This window comes from Aulostomus chinensis, chromosome 13 (assembly GCF_037954235.1).
Source record: "Aulostomus chinensis isolate RoL2024-O1b breed Wild chromosome 13, RoL_Achi_v1.0, whole genome shotgun sequence".
NCBI lineage: Eukaryota > Metazoa > Chordata > Actinopteri > Syngnathiformes > Aulostomidae > Aulostomus > Aulostomus chinensis.
Window position 1 is genome coordinate 10055671 of NC_141332.1, and position 19330 is coordinate 10075000.

Below are 19330 nucleotides of genomic sequence, written 5' to 3' on the forward strand. Positions count from 1 at the left end.
CATGTTTGTATAGCGTTCATTTGTGCCTAAGTCCCTATGGAGGTGAATGACAGACGGAGTCCATGTGTGTGCAGTGTTTGTCTTGGCTGTGTGATGGAGTTAATTGAGCGAACACAGCTTCAATCTCCAGTCTATCTACAGGCAGATGGCTGGATTGACACTGAGCAGGCCTCTGCATAGCCATTCAGCAGATAAAGCCTTGGGCTGCACACACATACACACACACACACACACGCACACACACGCACACACGAACAAACAATTACATGTATGCTCACATAAATTGCATATTTATTGAAGCTGTAAATTGTTTTCCAGGCTAAATCAATAAATGATTTAATTGAAAATGTTGTTTTTGCATGATTAGAGGGATAAATTTAACTGCCTCTGTTCCTTGAGACAAACAGAATTTCCTGCACGAGTTTGTCTGTGTGTGCAAGAGATCAAGAAGTCTTGCAGCCAGTCCAGTGTTTCCATTTTCATCGCCAAATATTACATTTCTAAACTCAATTGCTGGTGTCATATTCCATGACGATCACAGCTGAGTGTGATGGCCTGCAGGTTTTGTTTACTCGCCAGGATGTCACATTTGGTACTAGGGAGCTCTCATACAACTTAATGTGAACTTTACATGACAGGATTAGACCTAATTTGTTCAGCCAGCCCCAATTCAGGAGCTGTTAGCCAATGTGCCACTCAAGAATTTGTGTGAGTGCATATTGGCTTTGTGTGTGTTCATGTGTGAGTGCATTAGTGTGTTTCTATCGAGAGTATTCACACAGACCTGCTGCAAGGCTCGCTGGATGTCTATGCCCTGCCCCCAGGGAGCTGGTGGGTTGGCAAGACACTCCCCAGCGTTGCCCCTGCGAGAGATGTCTATCCTCTGTCTCCTTAAATTCTGGAACGCTGTGGACATGACTTTCACCCCGTCATAAGTTAGAGCGCCAGTGTACTGTGAACAAAGAGCAGATTATCAAAACCTTAAGCTAGCACATAAAAAAAAGATAAAGTTGATGAAGCAGAGGGGCAGCAACATGGGATTGCTTTAATGTGGCACAGGAATGAATACGAAAACTCAGAAGTGATTTAGCATTACTTACAAGTTCCCTCGTCTCAAAGTCAGGGAAACTATTCTTGAATAAGCTCAGTGGTTAACACTGTCTTAGTCTATTTAACCTTTTGTTTTATAGCATGTCAGTATTTACTGAAATCACCAATTTCCAAGCATTTATGTCTCTTTATATCCTAACAAGCCGCTAAAGGAGACTACAGGAGACATTTAACACCATCAAGTCTGTAGTGGAGTTGGTTCTAAGCACAACAATAGCTTTGTTCTTCTAATGATTGCATTTACACTCTCAAAATCACAAAAGTGGAGTTCATTTGTGAAGTTTATCTTTTGAAACAAAACGTGTCATCAACTTTTGTGGACCACGGAGCTTATTTTCAGTTCCTGTTGGCATTTAAGCAAGGGAAACCTCAGTGATGCTACGTTCATATACTGATATATAGAAGTCCTTCTGTAGCGCGAGTACTTCAGTTCGAAATGGTTTTGGAATCAGTTCTCTAACTTCGCAGGTCGTGGATAAAAATCAGTCTAATACATTTCACAACAGAAATTTTAAACCTTGAATCAGAAAAGACAGGATCATGTGCTATCTGTCCAACAATATGGATTGAAAACCTTGAAGTAACCGACTTCCCATTCTGTGAAAATTCACTTATCAACATATGTCTTTATATCATTAATATACAGCCTAGGTTTCAACTACAGGAGGTGCAAAAGTACAAAAGGATGAAGGATGAGAGGATAAATACTTTAAGACCACTCTTGGGCACTTTCGAGTCCTTGTTGTCAAATTCCATCCACTGCTGGACGACGCGACTGACGGTGGGCTCCGAGTTGTTGACGAGCTGGAAGCCGGTGATATTCGCCCCACCCTTCCTCAGGTCTGTCAGGTCAATGTCCAGAAAACCCTGAGACAGGAAGTGGATGGGCAGAAAGTCAGACACACAGATTTATGGTTGTGACAGGTGGTCTAAGCAGGCTGTCGGGGGTCCAACAAGGTTCAGAGGACAAATTAGAGGGGTCACTACATTGGTCTTTTTTTTTGGGCTTGTGGTGAATGAGAAAAATACATGCCTGGTAATAAAACATTATAATTTACTCTGTGTTGTTGTCAAAAAGCTAGAAAAGGGTAAGTATAAATTTGTAAGACAGGTTTGTTTTTTTCCTTATCAATTTAATGCATTGTTATGCTACACAGTTGGACAGCAGGCTTCCTTTGGCTTGTTTCTTGTTGTTATTATTTTTTCTTCTAACTTATTGTTTTATCTCAAAAAGATGATTCCTATGAAACAAGAGAATTGATTATCTGCAGTAGACATGTGCAAATCGTTCCTTTCTTTGAAGGGTTTACAAGCTGAAACAGAAGGGAACCAATGGTCTAATTAGATTAATTCTGCAGAATGTTCGTGTTTTAACTGCACCATCAAAAGTTCAAGTGTTAATTGCATAATGAAAATGGCAAATCCTTCCTTTTTTCCTCTCTGAGAGGTTATCCCATTGTGCAGACTCCATCTTTGGCTTTCCTGAGGGACAAGAGTAGTGAGAAAGAAAATAGAAAACCTCATTTCATGGCTGGAGTAGTCCGAAGCTAATCTCTGCTAGACTGAGTCCTCATAGGCGTCTGTTAACAATGGAAGGATCAAAACCTTTTAGGCTGCTGTGAACAATGCGAGGCTGAGCAGAATGGAGAAAGAAGCTGTTTTACTGTAATGGCATCTCCTACTTGTATTTTTTTTCCCCCTGACTATTATGTAGAGAAGGTTGTTTCTCTGAGAGGGACAAAGGAGAGGCAGAGTCTCAGCAGGACGCCTGTCATCGTGGACAGATGAGGAGGCAGACAAGTGGGATTGGGTGGGAGTAGAGAGGCGAGGCAGAGCAGCAGAGGGGGAGAGAAGATTTGTCTGATTTGTCTAAGAGAGCAAAGGTTTGACTGATGAGAAGAGAAGGCGCCTCTCTGGATTGTCTCTTGCCCACGAGGCATCCGTCTGACAACACACACCTTTCTGAAACTCGTTTTTCTCCCTTCTCGGCTTTGATGTTTTTTTTCTGTTTCACGTCATTTGAAGCTCTCACTTGTTTTTCATCTCCATGTCCTTATAGTAAATGTGAGATTGAGCAACAGCTTCCATCTTTAAGCCTGGTTTATAAGTAGCTTAAAATTCAAATTAATCCACGCCCTTCGGGTTTTGAGGGAGGTTGGCATGGTGACAGGTTAGCTCTCGGCTTCAGGAGACAAACGGAGGCAAATGTCACCAGTAGTTCTCCAATATACATACCTGTGTCTTGCTAGGCGGGGAGTGAATATCCCTCATCTTAACTGAACAGGGTTAAGGTTTTTTTTTTCTTGGCTCCATGTATAAACTAATGCAGTGCGCTCAGCTGAAGAAGTTACTATAAAAACTAGTCTTCTCTTACATGACATCCACACCATTTATTCAAATCCTTCTTTTTCACATGATGCTCTGGTTTTTCAATGCACGCACGCATGCACACACACACACACACACACACACACACACACACACACACACACACACACACTCACACACTTCTTTGGGGTCAAGGTTTTGGTTTACTTCTTGAAGTTAAAGCCCTTACAGACATGTGGTAAAACTGTGCTACTGCATGTGAGAACCAAACCAAGTATATACATGTGACATCCCCCAACTTCCTTTTGCTGCATTGACCTTCCACAACATAGCACACAAACTACCTTGTCCACTACCAACCTGTTTACTGGGCCATTGTCCTTCACTGGGCCTATTGTCTTGTTTTAGCATTGCCCTATTTTGTTTTTTTGTGCTTATTCTTGCCCTGCTTTTACATATTTTCATGGAGTTCAGTGTAAATCTGTGTTGTCTTGGCAGGTCAGGAGTCTTTATATAGTCCTCCTATGTTCTATGTATTGTTCTACATACTGTAGCAGCATAGCCCTGGAGGAATGTTAACTCATCTGTGTACTGCATAGCTGCATGTGGATGACATAGCGATCGAGGCTGTCTACACATATAAATACACTCTGAAAAGGTGCAAGAACATAGAGAAAGTGATTTTTGTGCAAACCTTTTAATGGACTCCTTATAAATGACTGTGGCCACTTTGCCTATCAGCTGTTCTAACCGTCCAAGCCTTATCATTTAAAATTAAATCAGGCCAGACAAGAACGATTGGGCCAATCTAAAAGCCCAGCGGTGAGAAATTGTTGAAGCCGGCAGCTGCATATTAATGCCGTTGTTACGACAGCTTCTCTTGATGTGAATTTTCTCTTCATTTGGTTGCATTTATCCAGCCCGAAACAATGCTGTGGGGGTCTGTAGAGAGAAAATGGCAGCAGACAGAGGGAGCTAATGGATATGAGCTTAGGGTATATTGACTGTCTGACCTTTGTCTGTCGCTGTGAGTCTGTACAGATTTGTGTTGCTGGCTGTCACAGGTTGCCCTCTTGTGTAAGTCTACTACTGGATTGCAATACTGTCTGGAGGGTTGACAACGGCAATGTGGTAGAGGGAATAAAGGAAATAAAATATGACACTTTCAGGCTGAAGTATTTGGCCCAATAATTTTATATTAAATTGGAAGTAATATCAGAATTGAAATCAATCATTAACACCAGAAAGTATGCAGGGAAGCAGAATGAAAACCATCAAAGAAATTGGAAGGAATAAAAACTCAGAGTGCATCTCTGTAACCTGTGTCCATTAAGATGGACGCTGATTGATTGGGAGGTAGGGCTTTCATACGAGGCTGAGGATCGAACCAGGCACCTTCTGATTCTCAGGCAGCCCATCTGCTCTAGCGATACAATTCTGAATTTTCGATAATACATTGACCATAAAATGAAAGTTGAATGAAATTTGGAGACTTTGTTTAGCGGAACTGCCAGTACTGTTTACAGGAGAAACATTTTGATGAGCAAAATTTTCAAATTTGGACAAATTAAAAATCCGTTGGGATGATTTGTGAAACAAAGTCTGAAAGTGCAGTTGAGCGAGTTTGGTATAAATTCAACAAAACACTGTAGGAGAAGATAGTTGTACTAAATTGAAAAGGTTTTGAGCTAAATAGTGATTGACTTCAAAAATGGAGGGGCTAAATTTTCGGAGTAAATTACAGAGCTGTAGCACTCAGTTGATTTATTATGAATTTCTAAATTTTAAACTTTAGATCATTACTAGTTAAGGACTACACGAATACACCACCAGTGCACTGAAGCAAGTTTGGCTTAGGAGCCTATGTGCAGATGTTTGGTTTATTATTTTCATGCAAAAGAACCTATATTTCCCCAGGAAAAAAGAAGAGAGGCAAATACAAGAGGGAACAGACACAAGGCTGCCTGGCCCTTCATAAAGATGGACTGATACAATGAGCATTGCTTACCAGGTTAGCCAGGATGTAGTGGTAGCTCTTTGCATTCTTGCCTTGTTCAACAATCTGGAAGAGAAAGACGGAGGAGAAACAGAGCATAAAAAGGCTGTGACACAACAGCGAAAGGTTGTTCTGCATGAGAGAGAGAGAGAGGGAGGGGGACAGTTTTGACTGTGTCACAGCAGTAGCACTGGACTTGACCTTGTGCAGGACATACAGAAAGTAGGTGCCTAAGGAATCAGAGCAATTAGACTCGACACGAAATTGAACTGCATAAAAGTGCAGGAGCTCAATTCAAGAGTCAATTAGCAATGATAATTACTGGGGGTTGGAATGCGCATCTTGAACATTATGTACTGAAACTTGCTTCTTACATTTTTGTTGCCAGACACCCACTCTTCCAAAAAAAAAAAAAAATAACAGAAGCACTTAAACTGTGACCATCAACGCTTCATATTTAATGAATTCACTTAAAACATTTAATGGAGAAACAACAAAGGGCATATCAGTCATCGAAAAGACCCAAACTGAAGAGATCATGGAATTATAATCTGGATAGTCAAATAAAGGAAAGTGAGTCAAACAACACAATAAAAGCAGTAGAAATATAAAGGAATTCAAACTCAAATAAAATAACAGCACTGAGAAGCTTTTCTACCTTCTGTATAGATAGCAATTATTCATCAGTCTGAAAGTGTACTATTGCATATCATCACTTTCTTAAAATAATTGCCTAAGCCATTTTTTTTTGAAAAAAAAGAAGTTTTTTTTGCTTAAATTAACTCCTTATGATGTTTTGCCCCCAGTTTTCTGCGTTGTCTGAAAAACCTGAAAAAATGACTGAGGCGACTGTATAAGAAGGCGAGGACATAGAATGATGTTCACTCTTCTCCTCATCATCTCATTCTAGTATCTGATTGCACTCCCCCGAGAACTGCGATTTCATCTAATATTTAAAAGGACTCACAATAGTCAACTTCAATGCTACATCGTGATTGCATAATGTACTGGGTTACTGCATGTGCTGCTCTCCCAGGCTGCACTTCGTCCATTGCTGCCATCATTGTCCAACTGCGGGAGTCATAGGTCATTGGCGCTCCATCAGGTTGAAGTGCTTTAAGCAAAGCTGTGGAGTGCAACACCTGCTTATTACTGCCAGGGAAGTAAAATTTTCTCTTACGTCTCTGTCTGTCTGCCGAATGATGCATGCTGATTTTAGCATGTGGAGATGAAGACCCCATTTTGATGTAGTGGAAAACACCATTTACTTGACATTGTTTTGATGGAGGGAGAGTAACTCTCTAGTTTGTAAATGAAATACACATTCACACAATTTTGATTGACATTTAAATGGGGCATTAGAGCAAGAACACGTCTTTCCTCGTCAGAGCCTTGCTTAGCAGGAGCCCTTTACTCTCCTGCCTTGTCTAAATAAAGCTTTACTGTACAAATGTTTGCATGTGTGTGTTTGTGTGTGTGTGTGTGTGTGTGTGTGTGTCACCACAACATACTGGGTAGTCACATAGAATAAGGCTGAGTGGGCAGCACTAATTTAAATCCCTGCACCAATTAATTGCTGCTGCACGGCGACTAAGCAGCTCATTCCTTGGACTTCTTCAGGTTCAGCTTCACTCCTCTCTCTCTCATGCCCCTCATTTATTCTTTGAGCATCTTATTCATTTGTTTGCATGTGTATGTGTGTATATATGTGTTTGTGTGTGTGTCTAACAGTGCTGTAGGTCATTACAGAAGGTGGCATTTGTTATTAATGGTGACCCCAGCACAATGCAGGCCCCCTGGCTGAGCCTCTGGCAAGGAAAAACAAGAGGGACTGAGGGTAGACACACACTTCCAATGACACCAATCCACCGGACATGGAAGGGGGAAACACACGTTACTCCCACAGACGGCCGCCAAGTGGAAATGCCTTCCATGTGAGTAGCTGTTAATTATACATGCAGATTTGACATGTCATTCAAAGTTCAGCCCTAAGAGAACAGGTCACTTTTTGTCTCTCTGAAGGAAAATATTATTTGCAGTAGCTCGTCTATCACAACGAATGTTCTCCACGGAGATTACGTCAACACTCAGCTTTTCACGAAAAGTCACCCTCAGGATACTGTCAGTGACATTATCGCAGGAGAATCTCTGTAGTGTACGAGATGAATGAGATGAATGGCGGGAGTTTAAAGGGCAAAGAGGCAACTTGTGTGTGTGTGTGTGTGTGTGTGTGTGTGTGTGTGTGTGTGTGTGTGTGTGTGTGTGTGTGTGAGTGTGTGCGTGTGTTTTCAATATTGTTTGGGTGCACAAGCAGGGCAATGCAGAGGCAGGGACCAGATGTTGGTGATTGATGGTGGTCGTCTGAAAGGAAAAAGTCTCAGGCTCAGCTACGGTAAACTGGGGAGAACTGATGCAATAACCTTAACTGTAGACACCAGGCCATCAATAACACTCACACCAGCAGCAGCAGCACGTCTCCATATACGAATGTGGAGTCTTGAATGTGTGTGTGTGTGTGTGTGTGTGTGTGCCTATATGTACATCGTATAACAGAGTGTGTTGGGTTTTTTTGTCCTTTAAACAATCATGCGCTGAAACAATAGAACGAAAAAATACTGAAAAAATAGAATTAAACTCCAACTGTAAATTGTTATGTAAGCACCATCTACAAGCAGAATGCAAGAAAAAAATGTCAAATTGTGGAGTGTTTCATGTGTAAAAGCTAATACCTGAATAAACCCTGCTCTCTTAAAGTCATCATTTTCACCACTGCATCTGCACAGCTACCACAGAGTCCAGAAAGAACCGGCCGCATCCAAGCTCACTAACGATAGCACGGAGCCAAAAGTGTTGTTGTTTGTTTTTAGCTCAAATGTAAGTTTGTGTGGATTACTGAGCATACAGCTGGATACAGAAGATGTGGATTCCACTGGAATATGAGCTAGAGGGTTAGTAAAAGGATGATTTTGGACAGTTTTGTCAGTAGCCAGTCACCACTAGCTTCAAGCTAAATATATGTAACCTGATCTTTCTTCATTCTAGAGTCACGAAGAAGTGACTTAGTGAGTCTTCATGAGTTCAAGACACCTATCCGTCAGCACTTGAGTGGCAGAATACACTTTTTCTCTCAATTAAAGTTGTTACACTTGTAAAGTGGAGCACATTTGTAACTGACACAGCATAATAGGAGTTTACATCGACAGAAGAAGAAACAGGAAAAGATAAAGACTTCATCCCTAGCTTTTCCCAGAAGAGGTGTCTTCTGGCTAATAACGCTTCAAGCATTGGTTAAAATGTTGTTTACGATTGAACGTTCATTAAGAATGAACTTTTCAAAATATGTTCATATAACTGTGCTCTATCACTACATGCACGATGTTCTTAAAGACAAGACCTTCACAGGGGGATGAATCATTTTCAAGACATGGAATTGACTCTAGAACCAGCTTTGTTCGTGTTGTGCAGTCTCAAGAGTTTTAATCCGGATACTGTAAGTGTATTAAGGTTGAACTGTCAATTCCAAAGCAGGGGTCTTTTTTTTCTTCCTTTTATTAGCACAGATGTGAGCAGAATTACCAAGTCAAAATAGCAAACCTGTGCGCTATTTATCTCTCTTGTCCTTGGTGCTCTGGAGACTAAACGCCAGCAGACCAACTATCAGTGTCTCTCCCTTCTCATCTTTTTAACAATGAAGCCCTTTTCAAAAGGCTTTATACAGGCTAATCTCTCCAGTAACCTCATACACACCTCACAGGATCGAGTCAGAAGATCTACATGTATTAATTCTTACAGATTATCGTTTTTAAACAGGTTTTTTTATATGGGGGGGGGTGGTTTTTATTGCTTTTTTATCTTTGTGGTGGAGTGAATAATTTTTTGTTTTAGACTCAGTATTTTTCCTTCCTGTTATATTGTGTTTTTATGACCCATCTTTGCCCTATTTGACCACCTTTTGATGCCCAGTCCTGTTTCACTGGCATCTATTTAATGTTGTGTTGTGGTTTGCGTACCTTGTTTATCAATGGTTGTTGCGACATACAGTAGAAATCTCGTCAGCTTTCCCTGCTCGTGTATAACTGCTACATTGGACTGACGCCAACCTGAACTGTGTATCTGCGTTTGAGTCCTTTTAGCTCCTTGTCTGAGATGTTGGATGAAAGATTCAAATAAAACTAATAAACATGTTTCGCAAAAAAATCTGACAAACATATAGAAACTTTGAGGGAGTTTTCATCTGTGGTTAAACTACGATGCAAGTGTTCCTGGTAGGATGATGTTTACAGGTACACCACTTCTGAATGTCACTGCCCAAACTCAAAAGTCTGTGCTAAAAATGATGGATTAGTTCTAAATAGAATTTTGTCTTTCTTAAAACTCTCTAAGGTAATTTTCTTATTCCCTGGGAGATTGTCCTCAGTATTGAGAGACACATTTGGGACATTTAGCATCCCCTGACTCGAGAATATATTTATATATATCTCCATCAATTTTCTGCCGCTTATCCTGTTAAGGGTCGCAGGTCTATCCAGCAGCCTTCATGCATGAGGCGGGGTTCACCCTGGACAGGTCACCAGTCCATCACAGGGCCAACACATACAGACAGACAACCATTCACACTCACAGTCACACCTACAGTCAATTTAGAGTATCAATCAGCCTCGTCCTCTCTTGATGTCTTTGGACTGTGGGAGGAAGCCCAGAGAGAACCCACACAGGAACAGGGAGAACATGCAGACTCCACACAGAAAGATCTTGTGCCCGAGCCGGGACTTGAACCCAGAACCTTCTTGCTGTGAGGCAACAGTGCTGACCACTGCACCACCATGCCACCCTATATATAAAGTAAAGAATGATTTGATTTTGTTTGGAGTAGTTACCTGTATCTTTAATGGCTTGAAATTGCATTCTAGAACAAGGTAAAAAGACAGAGAAGCTCTTTACCTTTTTGAGGATGCCAGTTAGCCTCTCAGTCTCACAATCGATAATAATCTGTCCCTCCTTCCTCTTGTCCAAATCCTGGAAAACTTTCAAGAAGGATGCCTCCGTCATGGTCTCCACGTTAACCGAGGTCACAAGCCAATTCCTCTCCGCTGCTGTGTCCAGAACCTTTTGGAGCACTGACAGACCTGAACGGACCAGGGAAGGCAGGATTAAGGAACTAATGCAGGATTTGTTGGTATTCATCTACTTGACATGAACATCTCATACAGTGTGTGGTTAAAGGAAGTTCTGAAAATCAAATGCACCCACAAGAATCTCCTCTGTAGCTTCAGTGTCAAAATGTATCGACTGGGACACACACACACACACACACGCACACACGCACACATACACACACATACACACACACACACACATATAGAGGAGTGATTTTGCAGCTCTTACAGCGAAATAATCACCACTATTACGTTCACTATGTGCATCATAGCAGGCAACACAATCACAGCCAGGTTTTCACCCTACAGGAACAAATTACAGGTGGTGCTGCTCAATTACACTGTCACAGATAAACTGTCTGGACTCTTCACCATCATAGAGGGAAAAGATTGAGATGACAATGAGCTAAGTGCTCATGCTAAGACAGGAAATAAAAGACGATTGGAGAACTTACTGATCTGGAGGGCTGATTTACAATCTGACTCAGTGCTCTATACCCCCATTTACCCTCGCACTCAACCAGTCCCATTCCTCTCAGGTTAACAGAGAACTAAAGTCAAGACCAACATGGATTACATGAATTACACATTTTAGAAATCCATACATGATATACGAGTTTTTTCACTAGTGAGCTGCCTATGCATGCTTTGCATATCCCCAGTGCCTGTTTGCTCATGCTCTGACATGCATTTTATGCATATTGAGGAAATATAAAAATGGCTTCCCTACAACAACAGCAGCAGCAGCAGCGCAGTGTCTGTCAAAGAAGAATGAGAAATGCAGTCCCAGCCTCCGAGACATGATTGCATGGCTTGACTTGAATGCGTACCAGCTGCTCTCCAGGCAATCCATGCCGCCTATTTGACACCAAGTCATTAAGAAATAAAAAGACGGATGACACTTTACCTCTATATATGCCCACAATACAGTGCATGTAAATAAGCAGGACAAGCGGAAAAATGGGGGGATTGAATGAAGAAGATACCCTGGGGTCGTCGTATTGAACACTGTTACTGGAAGGAGACGTGGGGATGTACTGTATGGTGCCTTCTCTCTCACTGCAGCTCGTGAGTGAATAACTGTAGTCTCCGGTGCTAAAAAAATTTAACAAGAGCTGAGGAACTGATGATAGGCACGGTAACACAAGAGGCAGTTAATCACGGCTGTGAATTTGATCAGAGGGTCCAGAGGCGAGAGCCAAATGATTTCAAACGGAGGGCAGCAATTCAGCCCCTCGGACAGCGGAAGTTTCATTTTTCCCCCCTGCTGCATTCTTTTGTTTCCTCGTTTCTCACATCTTTATGTATCTGTTAATTAGATGCTACATCGTGTACACATGCAGAAAAACAAAAAGAAATGTTCCCACACTTAAGTATACAGCTGGGCAGCACTCGAGACAGGATAAAACTGGTGTTTGAATCTCATTAACGCTTCGGGTTGAGAATGTTCCGCACTGATTTATTACAGAGACCTGGAGTCAACTTTCCAAACTGTTATTATTGTAGCTTTTCTGCTTTTATCTATGTTTTAAATCTCCTGTGCTGTTTCTCCTTTTGAATACCCTTTATTTTTTTTTTATTTTGAATGTGACTATGCAGCTGATGCACTGCTATAAATCAGAGGTGGTATGACAGGGAGGCTCATAGAACTAGCCAAGGTAGAAATGGTCTCTAAAGGCATCCTGGAAGAGAATAATATCAGAATGGAATCTAGCTGTCATAAGCACCCTTCTGGCCAGAGGCAATACACGGAGACCTGGGCGCCAGGCAATCAAGAGTCGGGGAAATAACACTTTGGGAAACCATTTCTTGGTTATTGTTTATGATGGGGTTTAATGGGCTATCAAATGTGTTTTCCTTATTCTTGGCTTTTAGAAATAAAAGCAAGTGGCACTTTTATTAGTGGATGCTGCATGCTACGACAGCAGGACCACTGTAAGAGTTGCTAATGCACACTGTATATTTGGATGATCTTTCCTTCAAATTAGAGAAAAATTGTGTCTAAAACTCCACATCTAATGTGAATTCATTCAATGAGAGATGTGAAAATTTGGCCTTTTGCAATCACGAAGATGTACTTCTAGAGCAGAAAAGGAAGAAAGAAGACCACAAATACTGCATGCTTACAAACGCACAAGCAATCACACACACACAAACACACACATGCCAAACACACACATGCCAAACAAATTCCTCATAACTAAATATGATTTTTCTTAAAGGCTTAAAATAACCCTGTAGGAAGGGTGACTTCAGTGTAGTATCCAGGCAACAGAGGAGTACTGATATGGATTTCACTGGCTCATTTCTAACACTAAGTCATACAGGGGTGACTGCACAAACACAAACACACACACACACACACACTCACACAAACGCGCGCACGTGCATACAAAACATGGACACACATGAGCACACACTGCCCACCAGTGAGTAGATAATGAAGGGATCACAAGAAGTAAAAGAGATGTGTGGGACGTGTGGTGCTACGGCCATCATGCTTCAATGGGGTCGAGGACTAGTGTGAAATCCCAGCTGTCACCAGACGCTAGCTCACTCTGTAGAGAGACACGATGGAATCTGTCTCCCAAAGCTGACTTGAGCTGGCTGTGTTTGTCTCACATACGTCTCAAACATGAGAAGATGGCTACATACATACATATGCATGTGAATACTTGCAAAAAGCTGTAAAGTGTATGCTTGTGGGCACACCAAATACACCCTCTGCGGCACCTGGAACAGATGGTGTGGCATTATGGGATGGGTAGAGCTGATTGGCTAGAGAGCTGAGGGAGAGAGGGTTGACAGGTGTGCTGCTTTATTTCTGTCCGCCTCTGCAGAAGTGTTATTAAAATGTTTAAACACTACAGCTCCTTTGAGTGTTTTTTTTCCCCACTAATGACACAAAAACGAAGCACTGTCCAATGAAAACATCATCTTTTGTGACTTATCTGGTAGGTCAGTGTTTTAAAGACGGTTATACCAAGATGACAACCTTAAAATAAATGTTCTGAGGGCTGTGCGTTGCACCACAATGGGTATGATTGACCCCACTGCTGTCGCCGTGACAATACAACAGACGACTAATGGTAGCTGGCTTCGTGGTTGGCTGTCTACAAAGCAAGAGGGGAAGCGCTTCACATTCATAAATATGAAAATACCAATTGTTTTCATAGATCTAATTAGGCTGATGAGATTGTGATTACTCTTATGAAGTTTTGAATTAAGGGCATTATTAAAAATATCCTAGAGTTGAATCCGTCTGTTTCTCATCCCACTTCACAGATGCATCTTCACAGCTTAGCTTGAATAAGTTCATCGAAACCCAAATCAAACAACATCGTTTGAGCTCCATTTCAGTTTACACACTCATCCAGTCATGAATGAAGAGCATCCTCAGAGATATCTGTTTCATGCAACCTTTTCTCCAAACAGCATCGCTTAAATTATATTTTGAAACATCAGTATCATTATTGGCCCAGAACTTCAGCTGGTGTGTCACTATTTAAAACAGTGTACAATTTCCCCGCAGCTCTGTGCTGCAATCAATTTTTCATATTTCATTTCAGTTTTTCAAGGCAATTAGAAGTTTTTGTATCTAAATTGTAAAAAAAAAATCATTAAAAAAAAGTTCTTACCTGAGTCAGAACTGTACATGTAGACAAACTTGGTCCATCCATAGTGTTCGATCACTCCCACCAGAGCATCCTGCAGCTCAGGCCGCAGCTGGATGACAAACTGGTTGGCCGTGTCAATCGGGAAGGACGGAGTGACAAAGCAGACGTGCAGAGCGCCGCAGAAGGACATGAGCATGTTGACCGTCTTCCTGTCATACAAGCCGATGATCGCGTACACACCTTTGGAGAACTGGGAGCAAACTGCAAAGGAGAAGAGAGAAAAGACAGAATTGGAATATGAACAATGTCCTCGCCCCAAACACTGCAACACCCACACTGATTAAATACAGAATTAAGAAAACTTGTAGAACGAAATGCAAGTGGAACCTTTTTTGTCTATCAGAATATTTAACAAAATTGTTCAATATGTATGTGTAAAATGTATGCTGGACAAAAGTAAACCTGAATTTAGTCTCCCAGTTTTTTCATACATTCCTTCCCACAATAGCCAGAAGTGATTTTATTTTATTTTTTTTTGCTGAACAACATGATGTCACAGTGAAGCTGGACTTTTGACTTTTCGGCGATAAAATGTTCTCACTTAATCGTCTAATGCTATTAGACTTTTCCTTGGAATGTTCCCACATTCTGCAAATGAATAATGCTCAGAAATGACTGGACATATTCTATCCCACAGCTGCAGCAAGTAGAGTAACATAAAAGAGTCGCCTGTGTTCAATTTACAGCATTCATGACCTTAAATGAATCAGTGAATCGTGGTTTTACTGCATAAAAAAGGCTTATAATAAATTTATATGATAAACCAGACGCAGAGAAGAAACTCAGAGAGAGAGAGAGAGAGAGAGAGAGACAGAAGTTTGCAAAGTTGATGAAGATCGTGGAAAAAAAACAGAAGACAACAATTGATAGAAAATTCAATCTTATCCCACACACCTTCATTGATTAGCCCCAGTCTTTGTAGAGCACATTCTATGAGGAGATGAAATGAAGCCATCTGACATCAAAGCCAATGACATCACATTACCTGATCTGTAAACCTTTGATTCCCTTTAATGTCGTTTGCGGTTTGATGATTTATCTCAATTGCGACTATGAATGAATTATTCTTTTCAGTTGCTGGTTCTGCAGATTACACTTGACATGCCCAGCTGCAGGCTTATTAAGTTCATCGTGACATGAAAAAGCGCAGCTCTTTGCAGACAGGAACACACTTATGCTGCACTTTCCAGCAAATGTACATCTTTTTGTTTTTTGGCATGACAACAACCCAAAGCACACATTCAACAACTCAACAGAATGGTTGAAAAATTGAAGTTTTAAGCTGGCCAGCAATGGGTCTTGACCCAAATCCCAAAACTGGTGTGTGAACTTCTAGAGAGAGCTGATTGGGAGAAAGAAAAAAAAAAGAATCCTGCAAAGTTGCATGTTTATGAGTGGTGATATAAAATTGTTATTCAAGGCTCGACTATCCCCCAAAAATGTTTTTCCATATCTTCTCTTAAACTAAAAAGTATTTTAATGCACAGTGATGGTAACTTCTTGCACAAGAACTTTCTGGACTGCTGGAAGAAATATTTCGAGTTTTTTCTCAAGGTTTTGCAAGGGAATATAAGTGAAGACAAAATAAAATGTGTCTGGAAGACATTTTGTGTTCTTATTTTGAGACAATTGTGAAAGATTTTGATATTCCTAAATGTCAGAACTTTTGAGCCGGCTTTCCATAGCAAGAAAAGCTATTAATGTTGTATTTATCCTGCTTCTCCCGGGTCAATAGGCTGGCATACACTTGTGGACTGGATCGGAATGGAATCGTGATTAATTAATCTAATAATTAATTTAATTATAAAGACTCATGTTTTTCCTGTTGTGACATGTCAAAATGTCTGGCGTGGAAAAAAAACCCTAAAAGTTGAAGTGAACTGAGCTACAGTCGCTGATTTGTCATGTGTGCAGCAGCAGCCTGAGCGTTTGGCTACAGGAGGCGAAGACAGATTAGGGATGGAGAGGTTAATCAATGTATCCCCGGGGTTCCACTGACATTTCACTGGCAGCAGGAGGCGGTTTCTATCTATCACTTACTATTCTCCTTTTCTCTCTCCATTTCCCTTTTGCCTATTGTCTGTCCATCACTCTGATTTTATTCACATCATCTAATACCTTTAAATAGCTAATTTATGATCATGTCTCCTCTTTGCTAGGTATATCCTCTTTCATGCAGCTTGCTATCTTTGCACATGCAGGTCTGGGCTGGACTATTTCTGCTGTGGCACTGGGGTGGGCCTTACTTATCTCAGTATTTACCAAACAGATTGAAGTCGCTGCCTGTCCCTGCGCGAGGGCCAGCTCGCTGCTAGCAGCCGAGGCAAAGACAGCGAGGATGGCCCGTATCCAAAACGCCTAACCTGTCACAGACCTGCACCCTCTAGGCAGGCACGTGCGTGTGTTTGCGTGTGTGTGAAGGAGATAGAGGGAGAGTGAAATTCAGTGGTTTCGCATAAAAATACATGCACACACAAACTCATACACATTCACACACACACACACACACACACACACACACACACACACACATACACACGCACACACACATATGCAGCCTCTAGTGCTCCAAAAGCCTGGTGACTCACCCTACTTAAAGCAAGCCCTGAAATAGACATTTTGCGCCTCGCCACACTGACTCAGTAACAGAACTATCTTTTTTTTTTTTCACGGTCTGCACACGCTCCTGCTAGTAAATGGACACTCACGCAGCTATTGCGTTCCACTACCACACATTATATTTCCCCTCACAATTTTCTAGGACCAATTTTAGTGGTGGCCTCCATGTTCTACCTGAATAAAATGTAATAAGGGCTTGTTTGACTTTTGTTCAGTGTCACATTACGCTGCTGTACAGCAGGTTACCAGATTTCACCAATACAAGTCATTTTCCATACCTACAGTATGTGTGACCGAAGAAAGAAAAAATGCAACTGTGATGCCAAGACCTCATGCTTTGAACTGGCAAGAGAAGCATGGTTGTCTAATGGAGGTGAGTGTGACACAGAACATTAATGTAACTCAGTGGTCTTGTTTGGATAACTATGTAGAGGTGAGGCATGTTAAGTGTGTGAGTTGCTTGTTAGTTGTCACTCCACATGGTGTAATGACACGAGAAGCAAAGCTGAGAGACCTAATGTGATCTTGTAGCCCCCATCAACACCTGTCCACCCTGGCATTCTGTGTCTCCTCACCACGGTTACAGCTGCTATGGCAGCAGGGCTGAGGCTGAGGCAGCAGTTGCTTTCTCTGGCAGCCATCATAGTAACACAGCTGCTAAAAGACTTCCAGAAGAGTGTGAATATTTGGACATAATTAGTTTTCACCTCACTGGTGAGTTTGCAAAACAGACTTGGCTTTGCAAAATCCACAGACAATTTCAGAAATAATGGAAGACTCACAGCACACTGCACAGTGCCGCTGCATTCTTTTTTTTATTATTTACACTGGAAATAAGCTGCAATCATTTCCAAAATACAAAAAAAATATATATATATATATATCAGCAAATGCATACCAACGCAAAAATAACTACTGGAATGATGATGAGCTAAGTTCTAGCAGGAAGACTCTCATAGCAACTTCTAGTCTTTAACAGCTGTGCAAACACAGTTCCTGGTTTTGTTATAGCTTAGTCATTCATTTCTACATAATTAACCAATGATCACTGAGTACATCATCTTCATGAATATCAAATAGTGAGAGGACATTCACACCCCTTCCTCTGACCCACCACCACCAGTTGGTCCCTACAGGATCCATGCCCCCTTGTCTCCTGTCTGCTAGGGTCCCGCTTCATACCACGTTACAGATGGGGGCATATATCAAAATACTGCTGACTGTTAACCTCATTTACATCATGAAACTGTAACTGCTGATCCTATCAGGAATAAAACTTCTAATCTGTTTCTGCCTCTCAAGTCTTTCTGTTTTGACTTTCCTAAACTTCACCTATGAATGAACAACAAGCTAATTTACATACAGCGTGGCTGAACAGTTTTGAGTCACGGGAGAAGAGAAAACAACTAAAATCCTAAAGGGAGTACAACAACAGGAGGAGCTGTCAGAAACAACTCACACAGCTACTGTCTCCCCTTCTCTCGGTTTCCTGTACCCCGCAGCTGTTCCTCTGCTTAGTATGAGCCAAATATCAAATGACAGAAGTGTCTGTGCCTGCTGCACAAAGAGGATGTTTGTGACAGTTGTTCCTGCATCTGAAGGTGCATATGATGGGAGGCTTGCTAGACAAGGCTGCATCCCTCATAGTGGCCATCAATCTTTAAAACCTAGTCCATAATCGCACAATCCTACTGAGAGGCATCATTAATTTTGATGGTTGCAAAAAAAAAAAAAAAAAAATATATATATATATATATATATATATATATATATATATATATATATATATATATATATATATATATATCATGGTCCCACTTTTTAGCTTGACAGTTAAATGCAGCAGCATTATTTGACAGATATTATGGAATTACATAAAACAAAATGTTCAAGAAAAATAAAACTGAATTGTAGCTTTAAACGTTGTTCATTTTACACTTGCAAAAGGAAAAAAAAATTGTGAGATATAAAGCGGGCATATATATGGAGCTGCACATGGTTTTTACTTCCAACTGTGTGTGTTAAACAGTGGTGTTACAAGGAAGAGTATTTGTGAATGGTTTTTTTTTATTTTTAACAATGTCTCTGCATTGCTTCAGATGTCAAAAGAATCAATATGGCCGAATTGAATTCTACCGAGCACAGTCACAGAACTGTTTCCAAAGTACTTTTGGAGCACCAACAAAGAGGTTTGTAAGAATCAATATGGGGGGGTTGAGCAATTTCAATTCATTCTCATTTTCAACTCATTTCATCGTAGTCAACACATATACTCTTGGGTTTACTGCAACTATATGTGAACCACAAATTCTGAGAAGGGTGTTTATATCCATGTTATCCAGCATGCCTCTGCACAAACACGCACAGTAGGAACATGAGGTTTCTACTATTTTCCTCCCCTGGGACTTGCATGCTATTATCCTGTGCACCATTAAGGTCAGAAG

At 41.1% G+C, this 19330-nt stretch overlaps 1 protein-coding gene across 3 annotated transcripts in view; it reads right to left on the reverse strand.

Annotated features, from left to right (window-relative positions):
* Positions 1-19330, reverse strand: part of gria1a (glutamate receptor, ionotropic, AMPA 1a) — a 69621-nt gene that overhangs the window by 38424 nt on the left and 11867 nt on the right. For all 3 annotated transcript variants that reach the window (XM_086223083.1, XM_086223082.1, XM_086223084.1), the window contains exons 3-7: positions 14229-14468; positions 10376-10560; positions 5447-5500; positions 1819-1977; positions 785-952 (exon numbers count right to left, since the gene is read on the reverse strand). In XM_086223083.1, the coding sequence (XP_086079209.1) occupies positions 785-952; positions 1819-1977; positions 5447-5500; positions 10376-10560; positions 14229-14468 (806 nt within the window). The remainder of the gene's footprint in view (positions 1-784; positions 953-1818; positions 1978-5446; positions 5501-10375; positions 10561-14228; positions 14469-19330) is intronic.